Source organism: Bos javanicus, chromosome 10 (assembly GCF_032452875.1).
Source record: "Bos javanicus breed banteng chromosome 10, ARS-OSU_banteng_1.0, whole genome shotgun sequence".
NCBI classification, from domain to species: Eukaryota; Metazoa; Chordata; class Mammalia; order Artiodactyla; family Bovidae; genus Bos; species Bos javanicus.
In genome coordinates, this window is record NC_083877.1 from 86,679,910 (window position 1) to 86,698,233 (window position 18,324).

General features: G+C 39.0%; 1 protein-coding gene across 24 annotated transcripts in view; it reads left to right on the forward strand.

Annotated features, from left to right (window-relative positions):
• Window positions 1-18,324, forward strand: part of TTLL5 (tubulin tyrosine ligase like 5) — a 318,832-nt gene that overhangs the window by 95,057 nt on the left and 205,451 nt on the right. For 16 of the 24 annotated variants that reach the window (XM_061429505.1, XM_061429506.1, XM_061429504.1 and 13 more), the window contains 5 exons: window positions 417-479; window positions 5,508-5,546; window positions 11,137-11,294; window positions 12,229-12,535; window positions 17,682-17,802. In XM_061429505.1, coding sequence (XP_061285489.1) covers window positions 417-479; window positions 5,508-5,546; window positions 11,137-11,294; window positions 12,229-12,535; window positions 17,682-17,802 — 688 coding nt within the window. The remainder of the gene's footprint in view (window positions 1-416; window positions 480-5,507; window positions 5,547-11,136; window positions 11,295-12,228; window positions 12,536-17,681; window positions 17,803-18,324) is intronic. The other 8 variants (XM_061429521.1, XM_061429508.1, XM_061429519.1 and 5 more) reach the window with 1 other exon arrangement.

Genomic DNA, 18,324 nt, shown 5'->3' on the forward strand with positions numbered 1-18,324 from the left:
ATGATGGAAACAATCTGTCAGTATTTTCATGCCCTTTATGCATCTTCCATTCCAGCTTCATTTGACCTCTTTTCTAGCTATCTGTGATTTTTGGTGGTGGTTTCATTTTTGTTTTCCGGTTTTATTTTCTGAATTTAGTATACAAGCTTTTATTAATCCAAGAAATCCTGCCTTTTCTTCCTTTTTATTTTCGTATTATTAAGTCATCTATATTCTTTTCTTTTATTGTATTTTCTGCTATTCTAGTTTTTTTATCATTTTAGTTTGAGCAAATAGCTCCTCCTTTGTCACGTTAGAGACTATATATATATTTTTAGAAAACCTGTCACTTTTGTGCTTGACTTGTGTTTTATTTCTATATTTTTCCTCTTCAGTTAAGCTTTAAGAAATAACCAGTTCCTATCTTTGTCTTTTAGGTCCTACCTTGAACACAAGACCTCCATGAACTATATGCTGGCCACACGTCTCTTTCAAGACAGGTGGAGATTTGCTAATCTTATAAATTTAGTAGGACTAGATCATAAAATTAACAGAAAGTAAATGCAAACAAAGAAAAGAGGTTTTATGAAACTCTTCAGGAATATTTGATACAAAGAGCTTTATGGAAAACACAACATAAAACCTCATTTTTTTTAGAACTCATTAACTCTCAGCACTTTGTAATATTTCTAGACGCTACAGATTAAACCGTAAAGACCTTAACACATATCCTAAAATTTTTCCTCCTTAAAGGAAGGCCCTTTCTCAGTGCCTTTTTGCTTTAGACACACTTATCACAGACATGATTATCTGTCTTTCTAGACTAGACGAGACTAAAAGGATCAGATTAGAAAAGCTACAGGAGAGGTAATTCACAAAATAAATACAGTGAGAGTTGTAAGAAATGACAACTGATAACCTCAGTACAAGGGGAAATAGGGCAGAAATGATGGAAAACAGACGCCGGAATTCAAATAGCACAGCAGTCAGGGACTCCTTAGTCCCACATACTTCTGTTGCCCCCGAGACATAAACTGCATTGCAGTACAGTTCAGTAATTGACCAACAAGGAACCTTAGGTATTTAAAGAAGTCTGTATTATTTTCAAGGTATGTGTGCTTTTTATGTGGAATTCTTAAAAAGAGATATCCCGATTTCAGCCACTTCTTGTGATTTCATTATCCATCATCAGAAACTGTATGGGATTTCCAGTTTCTCTCTGTAAATTTGTGGTTATTACCATTGATTAAGTAATTACACTGTGTAGCTTCCAGTGAAAAAGATATTGAGATTTACTTGGACTATGTAGAAACTCAGTTCTTTATATATAACCTGCTCCCAGTTCCCTACCTGCTACCTCCTCCCTGGAAATTTTTACAAGCCTTCTTTATTGTTCCGGTTCAGACACTATACTAAGATTTGTTCTGGTGTGTTACTTTTCAGTATTTTGCTTTTGCAGTGGATGAATCCTTTCAGTCTGAAGGTTTCAGTCTCTTCAACTGTGGGAAATATTCCCCGTATCCTGTCTTTCCTGGGGACCTTCTGTTAGATGAAATTTGGATCTTGTGCTATATCCTCCATATTTCTTTACTTTTTTCTCATAATTTTGGTCTCATGGTCTCTTAGCCTTAAATTCTTGGAGCTTTTTTGAACTTTGTCTTCTAAAAATTCTAAATTGATCTTTAGCCTTACCTATCTTGTTACTCAGTACCAGCACTGCAAGAGGATTGTTTGATCTACTTCTTTTTATTTTGGCAGGTACGATTTTAACATCCAACAACTGCTTTTGCTTTCTGACTAGTTTTCATAGTTTATGGATGTAATATTAAATTGGTTGTGGTACCAGTTCCAATGTGGAGGAGGTAGGAGTTTCCCCTATAGCACCAGGCAATTGCAACATGTTCAGTTCTGACACTATCTACCTGGAAATCAGTGTCAGATTCCAGGTTAATGGTCCAGTCCTACAAGAGTCTACCCCGCCCACCACAATCCCCCCACCTTACTTTAGATGCTAATCACAGCCCAGGTTGTTACCTTTATTTCTGACCTACTGGCTGCATATAAGAGATTTCCATGACCCCTTCTGTGGGGGGGATATTCAGAAGAATATTCAACTCATTGGATCACCAGTTTATTATAAAAAGGTGTATATAACTCATGATGGGAAAGCCAGATGGGAAAGATGGGAAAGACACTTAGGGCCCTCTCCAGGCGCACCATTCTCCCCACTTCTCCACAAGCTCAGCAACTTGGAAGCTCTCTGAACCCCATACTTCCAGGTTTTTATGGGGGCCGCATGACATAAGTGTGATTGGTTAAATCATCGACTATTGGTAATTGAACTCTATCTCTAGCCCCTCTCCCCTCCCAGAAAGTCAGGGGGATGAGACTGAAAGCTTCAACCCTCTCATCACAGGGTTGATTCCTCTGGTGACCAGCCCCCATCCTGAAGTGATCCAAGGACTTTCTAAAAGTCACCTCATTAGCATGACAAACGATGCCTTTACCACTCATCACTTAGACATTTTAAGGGTTTTAGGAGCTCTGTGCCAGAAACAGGGATGAAAACCAAGTAAGTATATATATTTCTCACTATAAATCACAGTGTTACAAATATTTTTTTTTAATCTCTCTAGCATAATTATTGAAAGTTCTTTTCTGTTTTTTGCACTATTTTGAATTCTTCTGGATTATTTCTCCTTGTTTATCTCATTCTTTCTAGTTTATGCTCTTATATTTCCTGCAACATCTGGTGATTTCTAATTGTCCAGTCATATTTATAAGTAATGGACTGTTTGTTTAGGATTGGTAATTTGCCTGAGTTTCCTTAAAGGTTGTGTCAGTCTGTTTGTGAACTGACATAGAGTCTATGCTTGAGGCTTGATTGCTTTGTAATTGAGCTTCTTATGAGGGAGAAGAAAGGTAGAACAGGCAATCTGGAAGCCACTACCAAAATTAGGAAGCATTCTTTCTGGGGCAAGCAAAACAGTGAAAACACTTGAGATATAATAACATATGTGCTTTTTTCATTAACACATTCAATAATGTGTTAATAGTAGTAGGCCTAGCAGTGGGACTAATAACCACCATAGTTTAAAAAGTGTGGGAAGTTTTGGCAATATTTTGAGACCCCTGGAACAACTCTAAAGTAACATGAAAAAATTGTGTTATTTCTTTTGGTAACAAAATTGCACTTACACAACTACGGATGATCCCCTACATGTATATGATGCTGAATTTCTTTTAGAGGATTAATTTTGTTTTTTTTCCCATCCAAATTGATATCTTCCTTGACTTCTTTCTTTAGGCTCTAGTAGCAACTCCTGCTTATAAAGCATTCTAAAAACTGTGATTCAAAAAACATGAATTTCTGTTTAGCAAAGAAAGGCCCTTATGATTTACTCTTCCTACCTTTTTAGCCTAATCTCCGCTTTTCAGTACCAACCCATGGCCAATTAGACCATATCTACTGCTCTTTCATGCCTCCTTATCCTTACATTCCATTGGAATTCCCATACATTCCCTTGGAGTGGCCTTCAGTTTACCCTGAATTCTTTTTCTAGCTATGTCATTCATCCTCTTACCCAGGCTAGAAGGAAGTTCTCCCAGCCTTTCTTATCCCTCCATCGGATTTAGATCGCCATATTGTACATATTGTATTATAATTGCCAGTTAGTACTAACTACTCTTGTCTACTTTTAAGTTGGCCTTTAAGAGTAGATACTTGGTTATATTCCTCTTTAACGGTATCAAAACCTATCATGAAGCAGGCACACACACAAACATGAGTTAAAAAAATTAAATTATGTTTGTTGCAAGCCTTACATCTTCCATGAAATCTGTTCTCTTCAATCTGAATTCATGTTTTCTCTTTTGCAAATCCTACTGTATTATTGTCAGAACTACTTTCAAACTAATTCTCTAACCATTTCATTTCATAATTGGTTCATTTTGCATGCCTTCCCTGCCCTCCCCCTTCATGCTCCACTCACCCATCCTGCCCTGGCAAACAGTGTCTTACCTGCTGTCTCATGGCACGACAGTAGTTTTAACTCTGGCTGTATTTTAGCAACATCATATTTGTGCTACATGTGTGTGCTAGTCCGTTTCAGTCGTGTCCGACTCTTTGCAACCCCATGGACTGTAGCCCACCAAGCTCCTCTGTCCCTCGGATTCTCCAGGCAAGAATACTGGAATGGGTTGCCATGCCCTTTTCCAGGGGATCTTCCTGACTCAGGGATTGAACCTGTGTCTCCTACAGCTCCTGCATTGCAGATGGACTGCTGAGCCACGGAGGGAAGCCCATTTGTGCCCTAGCCAATCCCAAACTGAAGTCTGTACTTATTAAAAAGCCACCCCGGTGACTGTCATGTGAATGCACGATTGCAAATTACAAAGAAAAACCATTATCTGATTTTAAAAAGTTAAAATAATTTTGAGACTTTCTGATAATAAGTTGACAGTATTAGGACACTGGCACAAATAGAAGACATGGGGAGGAAAGGATAAAATGTTTTGGTGGAGACAGATTTTTCAGATGATTTTTTTCTGTAGATAGAGTATCTTGATATTGATTGCATCTGTCTCTTTTTTAAAAGATCAATACCATAGGTTACATGTTGTATGATTGCATTTATATAACCATTGTGAAATAATACAATTTTAGCATGGAGAACAGATGAAGCCAGAAGTTAGGTAAAAAGTGTGTGCTTATAAAACGGCAACATACGGGATCCAGTGGTGATGGGGTTGTTCAGTATCTTGTCTGTGGATACATGAACCTACACAGTGATAAAATTGTACCAAACTAAATATACACATTCATAAATGAGTACAAGTAAAGCTGGGGAAATTTTTTTAAAAGTGTGTCAAGTGAAAGGAAATTGAATGACAAACAGAAGCCAGTTTAAATGTGAATGGTACTTCCTGTGGTTAGAGCCCAACTCTAGTTTAGAAACAATGAGGAACATCTCTTTTTTTAAGGAGATTTTTTTTTTAATTGTGGAAAATCTATTTATCATGAGCATCTTTTTTGAACCCCCATGAGAACTGAGATGGACTTCCTTCCCTAATGTAGTTCAGTGTAAGTAGAAAGAGTCCTGAAGTCTGAGACCAAAGTTGTGGGCTCAGATTTAAACTGTTTAAAGCTCTGACGTTGAGCTTGTCACCAAATGGTCTTATCCTGCTCATTTTTATAAACAGGGCTCATATTATTATTGTGAACAGTAAGTGTGATTAGATTTGTGGCTATATGTACAAATGCAAGTAATTGTTAGAATTTTTCTCTATAATTCATTTGTCCTCTATCTTTTGTTTTTTTATTGATCTTCCCTAAAGGTGATGGTACTCTGTTCTTTTCTGAGCATGTTCTCGATTCATCTCTCTGCTTCTACCCCAAGATGCCTTCCCTGGCATAATTCCATGTTGAAGCTCTGTAGTATAAATCTCAGGAGTGTGTGTGTGTGTGTGAATTCAGGAGAGAGTATCTGTGTAGTGCTCTAACCCACTTGTCCTTTCTACTCCTGTAGGGGAAACCCAAGAAGAAGCTTATTGACAGGAAGAACACGGTAACTGATTTTTAAAAGTTGAGAAATTCTTTCCCTGTGCATAATATGTGGCCATGCACAGACTAAGCATGATACTTTACATAACCATTTTCAGTATTGAAGCACTATTCTGTGGCAAACTTTTTACAAACTAAGTTTGGGATTTATATTTTTTAACTACAAATATATCATTTCAATGATAGTAGTTGTGTTTGGCTATGTGAGAGAGCCCAAAGTCTTCGTGAGATTTCAAGATCAATCTCAGGCTAAATTCAAAGACAAGGTTATGTTTTGGCCTTGGCATACCTGGGGCATACAGGTATGGGACTTTGTACCATATAGCACTGAGCAGAACTACTTGCAGTTTACCTTGGAACTAGAAGTGTGCAAAATATCTGTGGCTCTTAATTTTGGCAGAAGAGAGGAAGGTCTTAGAAGAATGACTGGGGTGGCCTTGCCCAACTGAAAACTGCAGCCAGAATAAGAACTCTTAACCCTAAATACATACCTTTCAGTTTGAGAGATTGCATACATCCCCTTTGTGCTGTTTCTCTTCAAAAAACACAGTGATAATAAGAAAGAAACTCCTATATTTAGCTTTTTCTTTTGCATTTAAGAATTTAAGATAAATTTGGTTTTCTCATCCAAATCTTTTGAAGCATAAATCTGATTTTTCTTTAAAGGAGGAAAATATGATAGCCATTTAATTTAGGGAAAACTGAGAAAAATAAACTTTTATAGTTTGTTTCTAAATGAAAGTCATGCTTAGCTTATAAATTTTCTCCAGTTATTAGTCAAGGAATACATTTCATAGATATACTACTGTCAATTTAGAAATTAGGGGAAAAAACTTCAACAACAAGAATATTTATTTAAACGTTGGTGGGTTTTGTTCTTTAGGACATTTTATGTGTCATCAGAACTGGTTTTCTGGTGGTATATAAGCAAATAAAAGGTAGCCTATGAAAACCTTATGCTGAAGCATGAAACAAATCTTAATTCATTAAAAAATTAAAATTATTAAGAGTATGTTCTTTGACTGCAATGAAGTTAGAAATCAATAACAATAGAAAATATCCAGATATTTTGGAATTAAACAACACATTTCTAACTAATCAATGGCTCAAAGAAGAACTCATGAGGAAAATTCAAAACGATCATGAAAATAGAACATTAAAATGTGTGAGGTGCAGCCAAAGTACTGTTTGCTTGTGTGTGTTTGGGGTGGGGGATGGGGGGCGGGGGCGTGTGATTTATAACTTTAATACTTGTACTAGGAAACAGGACTAGATCACTGATCTAACGTTTACTTTTATGAAACTAGGAAATGAAGAGTGACCAAAAGTAAGTTGAAGAAAGAAAATGATAAAGGGCAGACCAATTAAATACAAGACAAACAATAAAGAAAATTAATAAAAATCCAATAGCAGAATTGATAAACTCTTAAGTAGATTTATCTAGAAAAAAGAGAAAACACTGATTACCAATGTCAGATAGTAAAGTGGGGCTATCACTATGGATCCTACAGACATAAAAAGAATATTATGGGAATATTATTATTATTAACAACCTGGTTTCACTATTTTGACAACCTGAATGAAATGTCTGAATTCCCTGTGGGGAGAGAACTCTCAGTAAAACTGATATAAACTGAAATAGAAATTTTGAATAGCCCTATGCTTAATCAGAATATTGAATTTATAAAAAAAAAAAAAAAAAAAACTTTCCTACAAAGCACACTGCAAGTCATTTCACTGGTGAATTGTATCAATATTTGAGGAGAACATATACCAGTCTTAAAGAAATTCTTTCCAAAAAAATAGGCAAGGGTTCTTCCCAATTCATTTTATGATACCAGAAGTGTATGGCATGAAAACTTGACAAAAACATTTTAAAAAATTATAGGCTTATATCTACATGAACATAGACACAAATTTCTTAAAAGAATAATAGCAAATAGAGTTGATTAGTATATGAAAAGGATAATACAGATGGCTAAAGTGAGATTTTCCCCAGTAAGGCACAGTTGGTTTAAGGTTTGAGAATTAGTCAATTTAATTTCCTATATATTAAATAAAGGGGAAAAAAACCCAATGATCATTTTATTAGCTGCAAAAAGACCCCAAACAACCCACATATGTTGAATTGATAAAATTAAATACATGTTATGAGAAAAATTCTTAGTAAATCAGGCATAGAAGAGAACTTCAATCTGATAAAGGCCTTCTATGAAAAACCTAATTCTAATGTCAAACTGAAATATTGAAGGCTTTACCCCTATGATTAGTAATTAGGCAAGATGTCTGCTCTTACCACTTGTATTTCCTTTATGGTAGAGTTCCTAAACAGTACAGTAAAACGAGGGATAGAAAAAGAAATAAGAGGTATACAGATTAGAAACGAAGAGGTTAAAATCTTTCCTCTTAGATGACATGATCAGGTTAGTAGAAAATTCTAAGGCATATACAGAATGATTATAAGAACTTACAAGTGTTCTTAGCAAGGTCTTGGCATATAAGGTCAAAATTCTTAGGGATAAATTTTACAACTATGCTTACTATCTATATATTAAAAACTCCGGAATGTTACTTAAAGAGACTAAAGAAGATCTAAATAAGTACAGTGATATGTCATGTTCATGGTTTAGAAAACTTAATATTGTAAGCATTCATTCTCCACAAAATGATCTAAAGAATATTGTAGTAATTTTTTGGTGGAAATTGACCAACTGTTTTTTTTTTTTTTTCAGTGTATTTAAAAATGCAGAGGAATTAGAATATCCAAAGTAATCTTGAAAAAGACCTAAAGTACCTGACTTAAAGGAATATTATGCTGTAGTAATGAAAACTTACAAATTTATCAGTGAAACAGAATAAAAAGCCCAGAAATGGGCCCTTATGACTTTAAACAAGAGGCCTAACATAATCCAATGGGGAAAGGAAACTTGGAAACTTTTTAACAGATGGGGGTGAAACTGGATATTGTATTTTAAAAAATGAACCTCAACCTCTATTGCCCACAAAAATTATAGGTGATTCATAGACATAGACATAAAAAATATTGCTATAAAACTTTGTGAGTGAAATTATCTTTGTAACTTTGGGCTTGGCAGAAGTTTTTAGATATGACACAGAAAGCAGTAAGCAAAAAGGAAAAAAATGATAAGTTAAATTTCCTCAATATTAAAAATTTTGTTTATTAAAAACACTTTTAAGAAAATTATTAGGCAAGCCATAGTTTTGATCCATCTCAAAAATATGCTAATAAATGAGTTCATACTATATTATTCTATTTTTATGAAGTTGTAGGACAGGTAAATCCAAAATGTGATGAAAAAATTCAGAACAGTTTCCTTGAGGAGTATGAGGGAGGGGTTTACTAGGAAGGGATGTGAGGACTTTCTGAGGAGGTAGAATGTTAGAATTTGGGTTGCATAGCTCTAGGTCTTATCAAATGGACATATGGACATTTAATATTTGGGTATTTCACTGTATATTATTTTTAGGTTACAGAAAAGAGAAGGGAAAAAAGTTCAAAGCCCTATAAAGCAAATATTGACCTCTAGATCCCAATAATTTCATCAGTTAAGTGTTTAGGAGTGAAGTGCATTGATGTCTTTGTGCAACTTTGAAATGCTTAAAAAATTAAGTGGATTGGTATTTGGATAGAAAAAGAGAAGATTAAATATATATGTGATGAAATAAATATAGTAAAATATTCATTGTAGAAACTGGCCAGTGGGTATACGGATGTTCACTGTATAATTCTATTTAAATATTTCATAAAATGTTAGAAAGATAAAAGGAAATAGATGTAGATAAAAGCTATTACAATTTATTTATAAGGAGTTCAATTGTTTATTAAATCAGAAGTATTTATAGTATGTTGGGTGTATGCTGAGCAGTCTCAGAAGTGTCACTGACCAGTGAGAAAAGACAAGCGCGGGCCTTGCCCTCAGAGAACTATACACACAGTTCTGTCTCCTCCCCCAGCGCTCCCTACTGCCATGCCTTGTAATAGTGGTGAGTTGTATGTCTGTTCAGGGTTCCTTAGAAGCTTATAGTTGTTATTTTAAACATCAGATTTGTTTTATTTTCTTTATTATTTAATTATCTAAAACCATTTTCACAACTGTGTGTGGGGGGCTAACATTCAGTTGTTGAGATTATGATAAACTGGGGTTGAACAATTTTTAAAAGTTTATTAATTTGCTTCCCTTTTCTGCCCCCGGTGTCAGGACATTTCCAGTTCTTAGCTCAATTTCCTGCTCTAGAGAGGAGGCCTTCAAAATATTTGTGTCCAGACTATCCAACCAGAAATCCCTAGAAGTCTTAAATAGACCAGAAGACACAGCCTTTCTATCATACTCAGGGACTGAAAACTCCTAGGGGAATGACGATGAATTATGACCTCAAAGTGGTCCTCAACCTTTTGGTACCGGGGCGGGTTTTGGGGAAGGTGATTTTTCCGTAGGTGGGGTCGAGGGGATTGTTTGGGGATGATTCTGGTGCATTGCATTGATTGTGCACTTTGTTTCTATTGTTATTATGTGGGCCCCACCCCAGATCATCAGGCATTAGATCCCCGAGATTGGAGAGCCCCGTTCTAAAGAGTTCACAAGAGAGAGAGTTCAGAGCCAACCAGTTAGATCTTGAGTTCTGGGTGCACAGCATTGGCTGCCTGCTTTCCAACACTAATGTGGATACATCTTTTCTGACTTGGTGACCCAAGAACCCTGTCTCTCTTTGGTGACCTGGATTTCTCTGCCTGTCCTATACTCTGCCCAGTCCTTGTGTGGAGGGCTGATGATGCCTGTCACTTCCCTAATTTTACGATTTTTCTGATGCCTAGTGTAGCTGTGGCTGTCCCTCTCCCCATCCGTGACCTGATTGAATTTGGCATTGTCCCCCATCTGTTGCCTTCCCTTGTCTGTGCCTCTCACCCTAACTCCTGACCTGTGCTCAACATCGGGGGAGTCCCTGCCACCTCTCCCCAGCTCCTCCTCTTAACTCAGTGTGCTCCGAGGGAGACGTCCCTCCTGTTGGAGTGCTTGAGACTTAACGCGTCCCAAGATCATAGTGACTTTTCACAAGGACGCTCTCTGCCCGTGAGTCTCATTCAGGTCTGTCCTGCTCTCATCACAGATTATCAGCTCTTTCCTCAACAGCTGCTAAATCTGTATTCATTAAATACTGCCTACTTCAAAAGAATGTTTGTATCATTCTAAGTTATAATGAATAAATAATAAGTACACCTCTGGCCGTCCCTCAGCTTAAGAACTGAAGTGTTGCCAGTATCTCAAGTCATTCTAGGCTTGGGAGTTGGTAGCACTTTATGGTCTCTGCACTGAATAGTCAGCCCGTATTGTTGGATAGATAAAAATGCTTAACCATTGTCTTCAGACATATTTTTGTTCACAACATTTAACAAATTCAGAAAGGCCATTAGTGAAATTTTAACGTAGATTCCAATATTCCCATTTATTGGCCAGACATTTCAGAACTCACGAGAGTAACCATGCCTGGTCTGACATCATGACAGAGTTCTATCAAGCTTAGTCTTGAATAAAAGAACTTCTGAAAGTTCTAGCTGCCATGTTTTTTCCTCACAGGATGGCGATTGATGGAGCACCAGAACTGAAGGTAGAGAGTATGAATTCAAGGGCCAAGCTGCACGCTGCTCTCTATGAGAGGAAGCTCCTGTCTCTGGAGGTGCGAAAACGTAGACGACGGAGTGGCAGATTAAGGGCAATGAGGCCAAAATACCCAGGTACCTGCCGGGGAGCCTTCACCAAGCTCCAATATCTGTGTCCTGTCAGACTGATGTAATCAGCTTCTTAACTAGTACTTAATGAATCAGGACTTCCCTGATCACATACGCTTACTTTTTTTTTTTTGATATATATACTCTTTTCCTCTGAAACTCATTTCAAAAAAATCATTCTTCCATTCTATAATATTTGTGTTGAAGACTATCTGAAGCACACACATGTGGGCTTTTGCTCTTATTCCAGCATCATTTTGCTACCTGATACTTAGCTTAAGTTCAGTGGAATCCCCGAGCATTCTTATTTGGAGTTTTCATGATTAGGTATGAAGTCCAATTTATCCTTTGGCATTTGCTGAATGGTGTAAGTATTTTAAACACAAACAGAAAAGGGGGAATTTCTTTCTCTCCCAGAATCTCCCATGTTATAGATCTATTTGTCACTGACAAATTGACTTCTCTTTCTCCCTCCTCCTTTTGTTTGTTGAGTGCCTGTGTCAGCCACATTAGTCACTGCAGTTTTACTGACAGATAAAAAAAGCCGTGGCCCTTGTCTTCAAAGACCTGCCAAAGCCGTGAAGGAGAAGGAGAATGGATAAACAAAGGGTGGAAAGATATCCCCCTGCTCTGTGTACCTCCATGAAAAGCATCCCTCTAGAAACTTTTAACACACTGTTGGGATCGCTAAAAAGTTTTCTGCCTAGAGATGTGAGACAGCCATTGGTATTGTGATGAGAAGCATCGTCTCTAATGAAGATCATTAGTAGGTTTTTAGAAGGTATAAGATTGGAGAGGGGCGTGTGTGTGCTGTTAACATGGTGCATTATTTGCCATCCGATTTAGAAATGGGTTTTTACTAAAAGGATAAAAGGAAGGTATTGGGAGAGAGGAAAATTTAATCCTTTTTTCAGCAACATTAGTGATTCTTCGCATTTAGTGATTACCCAACCAGCTGAAATGAATGTTAAAACTGAGACAGAGAGTGAAGAAGAGGAAGAAGTTGCATTAGACAATGAAGATGAAGAACAGGAAGCTTACCAGGAGGAGTCTGCAGGGTCCCTTGGAGAAAATCAAGCCAAATACACACCCTCACTGACTGTTATGATAGAAAATTCACCCAAAGAAAATGCCATGAAGGTTCCTGAGTGGAATAACAAAGGTGAACAATGCTGCAAAATTGAAACTCAGGAGCCAGAGCCTAAATTTAACCTGATGCAGATCCTGCAAGATAATGGCAATCTTAGGTATGTATCTTTCCTAATTATTCTGGTAAAACCGAAAGCAGGTCATTTGTACTGTGCACCAGGGTATTGTGCTAGTGGCTTTATAGCCATTTTTCATTTTTTATGCACAGGATTCCTGTGAATTAATGAATGTGATTTGATATTATTGTTATCAAGGAAACTGGGCCTTAGAGAAGTTGCTTGTCCAAGGTCTGGAGCTATGAGTTAAACCCAGGTCTTACTAGCTTAACAAATATTTTGGGGGTTTTAGTGTCAATGACTTAGAAGTACAAGGTGACCCAAGACAAGGAGCTCAAATCAGCTCATGGCTTAGTGTGGGGACACTTAAAGAGAGGGGGCTCTGACCAGTATGGACAAAGGGCTCTTTAGGACCCAGGAAAGGGAGTGACTGGTCTTGCCTGGGAGGGCTAGGGAGAGGTTAGGGAGGAGACAAAGATCTGAACCAGGACTTGACGGATGAGTAGGCTTTCAGGATTTGGGAGATGACAGCTAAGTGTGGGAGTGCTAGTAGAGGGAATAAAGGCGCAGAGGGTGATGGTACAGTCGTTCATTCAGTCCCTTGACAAATATTTACTGAGTACCTGCTCTATATCAGGAATTGTGCCAGACTGTGTAATGTTACAGTAGAGACCAAGACAGGCTCGTGAAAGTCACAGGTTAGGGGGGAAGGCTGACAGTAAACGAAGAAACAAGGAAATTTCAGGCAATAAGAAGTGCTGTGTAGACAATAAAATAGGGTGTGGTATTAGACTGCAATAGGGCAGAAATTTCTTTAGATTATGGTGCTTCAGACATGGAGAGGTAACCTTTAGGGTGAGACCTGAATGATGAGGAGGAGTAAATCATGTGAATATTAGGTGGCAGAATATTCCAGGCAGAGCAGCAAGTATAAAAACTCTGCAATTGAAATGAGCTTGGCAAGTCTGAGGAATATAGATTAGTGGTGTGGAGTTATGTGGAGAAAACGGTGTGATAAGAAGTGAGACTAAAAAATTGGATGTCATTTGATCATAAAGGGCCATAGAGGAGCCTGGACTTTTTTCTAGATAATTTTTAAGCAGATGAGTGATATGGTCAGATCTTGATTTAGGAAGTAAATTCTGGTCGCATTGTGGGATAGTGATTGATAAGAGGAGAAGTAAGGGTAAAGATCGAAGGCAGGAGGAGAAGGGGATGACAGAGGATGAGATGGTTGGATGGCATCACCAGCTCAATAGACATAAGTTTCAGCAAGCTCTGGGAGATGATGAAGGACAGGGAAGCCTGGTGTGCTGCAGTCCATGGGGTCGGAAAGAGTCAGACACGACTGAACAGCGACAAAGGGTAGAGCACTGAGTTAGGGGCTGTTCAAGTAGCCCAGAGCCGGGAAGATGAAGGCCCTATCAGAGCAATGGCTATAGGAGTGAAGAGGATGGGATGGAGTTAATGAAATTTGCAAGTTAAAGTTGCTAGGGCTTGGTCTTTGTGGATGTAAGAACCCCACAGAGCCTATATTTTTGCAAATTTGGTCACGTGATATTGCAGCCAGTCAATATAAGGAGCACAGGAGTTTGTTTCATGATAAAAATAATGTGTTTTGTTTGGGACACAGTGAGGTGGAAGAGCTCCAGGGTGAAAATGTTCAGTAGATAGGTGAAAATACAGCTTTGTAAGTCGGAGTTGAATAGGACTGTACAGCTTCAGAGTGGATGAACTTGTTTATTTCAGTTTAGTTCGGTAAACATGGACAATGAGAAAAGGAAGAGAATTGAGGCCTGGAGAAAACCAACATTCTATAGTAAGAGATCAGGAAATAGCAGTTAGAGAGATGGCTATAAAAGTGGGAGGAGACAGGGTGGTAAGCTACAAGAAGAGAGTTTCAAGCTAAAGAGTGAGTGCCTCGGGCAGCCCAGTTTAGAATGAGGCCTCTGAACAGTCTCTTGCATTTATGACATGGGTGTGGACTTTGTGGATAGAAGAGAAACTGAGCTGAGTAAATAGGAAAGCAAGTGTGAAATGGCTTTTTCAGAGGGTTTGACAATGAATGAAAGGAAGGTGAGAACTCATCAGAGAGCAGGCTAAGAGAAAAAAGATTTCTTAAGATAGGGATTCTGGAGCTGATTTATAGATTAAGGGGAGGATTTGATGGTAAAAGAATGAAAGATACATACAGGAATGGATATATTGTCGTATAGGAAGGTAGAAAGAGGCCAGTGGAGGGGTGCCTCGCCATCTTAAGTCAGAAAGAAAGTACTAGGCGTGCGACCATGCCCAGTCATGTCCAACTCTTTGTGACCCCGTGGACTGCAGCCCACCAGGCTCCTTTGTCCATGGAATTGTACAGGCAAAAATACTGGAGTGGGTTGCCATTTCCTACCCCAGGGGATCTTCCTGATCCAGGGATTGAACCCCCGTCTCTAATGTCCTTTGCACTGGGAGGCAGATTCTTTACCACTGAGCTGCCTGGGAAGCCCCTAAAGCACTGTGGGTTGAATGCAATGATTAGAAGTTAAAGAGTCAGGAAGTGTAAGTGTTCACGCACAATGGCCTTTATTTTCTAAGCTAGAGGTCACTTCTTAAAGCGCAAGGCTGGAGGGTGCTGTTGGTGTTTAGGGGGTTGGAGGGTAGGTTGAGGTTTGGAGTGGTGCGTGGAGAATGAGCATGGCTCCATTAGTGGAGAGCACACTGAGCTCTGTCAGAAGACTTGGCTGTGACTTTTCATTGCTTACCAGCTGACTGTGATCACGGGCAAGTCAGCATGTCTCAGTTTTCTTTTCCATTAGGCCAAGTGATCAGGTTAGACATGGACAGGTTTTTCAGACTGGGCTCTCTAGAGGGGAAAGAAGAATCCACTGAATGAAATGGAACATTTCAAAACCACTGAATTATATTCTAAGGTCCTTTTCAGCAGTAACATTCTACTTAGATGTTGTAGAAATAAATTAGTTACTCCTAAATCTCACACATCTCACTTTCAATGAGTAAGCTGTTATAATTGCAGGGTGTGTTCGTATAAATCAGTGGTTTTCAAATTCTGTTCCCCTGAGCTGCCTCTCATTGTATGGGATATCTCAGCGGCTACTGAGGGATCTGAGGGGTGGTCCGTGACAAGGCTTTAAGACTCCAAGCCCCAGCCCACTAGTTGTATATTTTGTATCCTGAGGATCTACAAAGGCTTTTATGTTTTAAAAATAGATTTCTCCAGTGTAAATCATTCTAGCATTTTGGCTTGTTTGTTGCAGATTTCTAGCTGACCAGTATCTCCAACACCTTAGGGCACAACCTCAGGATTAACATCTCACAGATCTCTGTAGTAAGGTTTGTTGTTGTTGTTTAGCTACGAAGTCATCACCAACTCTTTTGTGACCCCATGGAAGTTCTCTTAGTGAGGTTTTTAGAAATGGAAAACTCAATACTTGTTCGTTTGATTTACAACAATGATATGCCACAAAATAATGATTGAAATCTCAACTTCCAAGCAATAATTCCTTTATCCAAAGACTTCTGTATTTTAATATTAGAGGAATAATCGATAAAATTGGGTATGCTGCTACATTTGCAGGTATCTGAAACATGACACTTGTAGCTCATTATATTGCAAGTGAATTTGTTGGCCAACGTGGAGAGGTTTTTTATTTTTGTTTTTTTTTTTCCCCTTCACTTTGACTTGAAAATAATTTGTTGGAGGGAAAGCTTATGGGAATGGTTGAGAGGAAAGTGATATATGGTCTCCAGAACAAGGATTTAAGTGTGGCCTTGATGAGAAACGTTTGAAAATACACATTTCAAAATCATATTGTGCTCCCCTACGCTGCTCTTACTAGTGACAAAGGTGCAGCTTTGTGTTTCACAAACACAAAATCTGCTTGAAAGGCAGATCTACCTCTGTCCCTTCTGACACACACACAGAAGCTAGACAGAGACCCTCTAGGATTTCCAGTTTACTCTGGACCAGTCCTTCGTCCTGACCTTGGGGAACAGTGAGTAGAGAGCATTCAGTGACGGCATGTGTGAAAAGTGTAAACAGAGCTTGTGTTGGGCTCTAATCCTCACTGACGTACTTTTGGCTAGTATGTCAGAAGGCCGAGCAGCTGAAGTAACCAAAAGCTCTCCTGAAGGAAAACAGATCTCCCGCAGTTCGCAGCTGAAGTGAAAGTCACCAGTGGTTTCTTGGTACTTCTGTCCGCTGAAGGCTAGCTTGGTCAGATTCCCTTGTTGCCTGCCTAGGGCCCCAGCGGAAGTCAGCGGGGTTCTTCAGCGTTGTCGCTGAGGTGCTCTGTACTGAATGCACACGTGTCTTTTTCCCACCAAACATCTGGGCTCGTCCTAGCCTGTCAGTGCCTCTGCGCCAGACTCTGTTGGATCTCGCTCATTTGTTCTGGGCTCCAGCCACTCCCGTCTTGCAGTTGAGAAAAAAGCCTGACCTTAAAATTTGGTCTCAAAAGTTCCTTCGTAAGATTTATCTCTTTGCAGCTTTGGAGGATTTTGCACACCCAGAATCAGTTGCCATAACAAAAGCCATCCTTTTGTAGTAACTGAACTGAACTGAACTGAAAGGGTCCATGGCACTAGTGGTAAAGAAGCCGCCTGCCAGTGCATGATACGTAAGAGACGCAGGTTGGATCCCTGGGTTGGGAAGACCCCCTGGAGGAGGGCGTGGCAACCCACTCCAGTGTTCTTGTCTGGAGAATCCCATGAACAGAGGAGCCTGGCGGGCTACAGCCCATGGGGTCACATAGAGTCGGACATGACAAAAGTGACGGGACACACATAAGCACAGAGGCAGAAAAGCCTTTCTGTATCAATACAAAGGTTCTTACGAAAAGTCAGTACTTTCCTGTCCATTTCCTCAAGAAAGTTGTTTAAAAGTTCAAAGAGATAAGAGTAGAAAAGATGAATCTCTTTTCTTGTTTGATTTTTTTTTCCCCCATGTGGCAATAATGAGAAAATAAGTAGAATTCTTCATCTCTCATTCTTTAAATAGAAAAAGCAGAAATCTCATGTGCTGGGTAGAAGGAATCTTTATTCAGTGACTGTATGATGGGCTTCATTTTTCGTAGCCATCCTAATAGAAGGATCCTCAAAGGCCACATTGAGAAAGGCAAGCACGCATTTGGTTGGTGCACCATTCTGTCTCATAACGGTGTGTTGTTTTGGATTTCTGTAGCAAAGTGCAGGCCCGAATAGCATTCTCTGCCTATCTCCAGCATGTTCAAATCCGCCTGATGAAAGACAGTGGAAGTCAAACGTTCAGTGCCAGCTGGGCTGCCAAAGAGGATGAACAGATGGTGAGGTTCTTCTTGTTGGAACCTTTTTAGTTTCCCCTTTTTTCTTTCTCTCTATTCCTTCCCTCTCTTTCTCCCTTACCTCCCTCTTTCTTTCTTTATTCCTTTCTTTCTTGGTTCCCTATACTAAGGTACAGAACAGTATACTTCTGGAGAAGGAATCCTTCCACGGTGTAGCTTATAGATTTCTCTTACTTTACTATGAATTAAATCTTGAATCTGGAGCCACGCTTGAATCTGGAGCAATATGTGTTGAGGTGTCCGTTTTCTTCATTCTGAAAATGGAAACTGAGTCCTCATTAGACGTCAGGCCTATGCAAAGCCCTAGAAGAGGATAACAATTTTCAGGGTCCTTTCCCAAGCAGCTTCACATTGTATTAACTCTTTAAGATAGACACTGTCATCCCCATTTTGCGGATGAGGAAACAAAGACCTAGAGAAGGGGGGCCTGCCTGTTGTCCTGTAGCTCGTATGTGGTGAACCTGGAACTTAGACTCAGGTGTTACAGTTGTGCATGATTTCCTT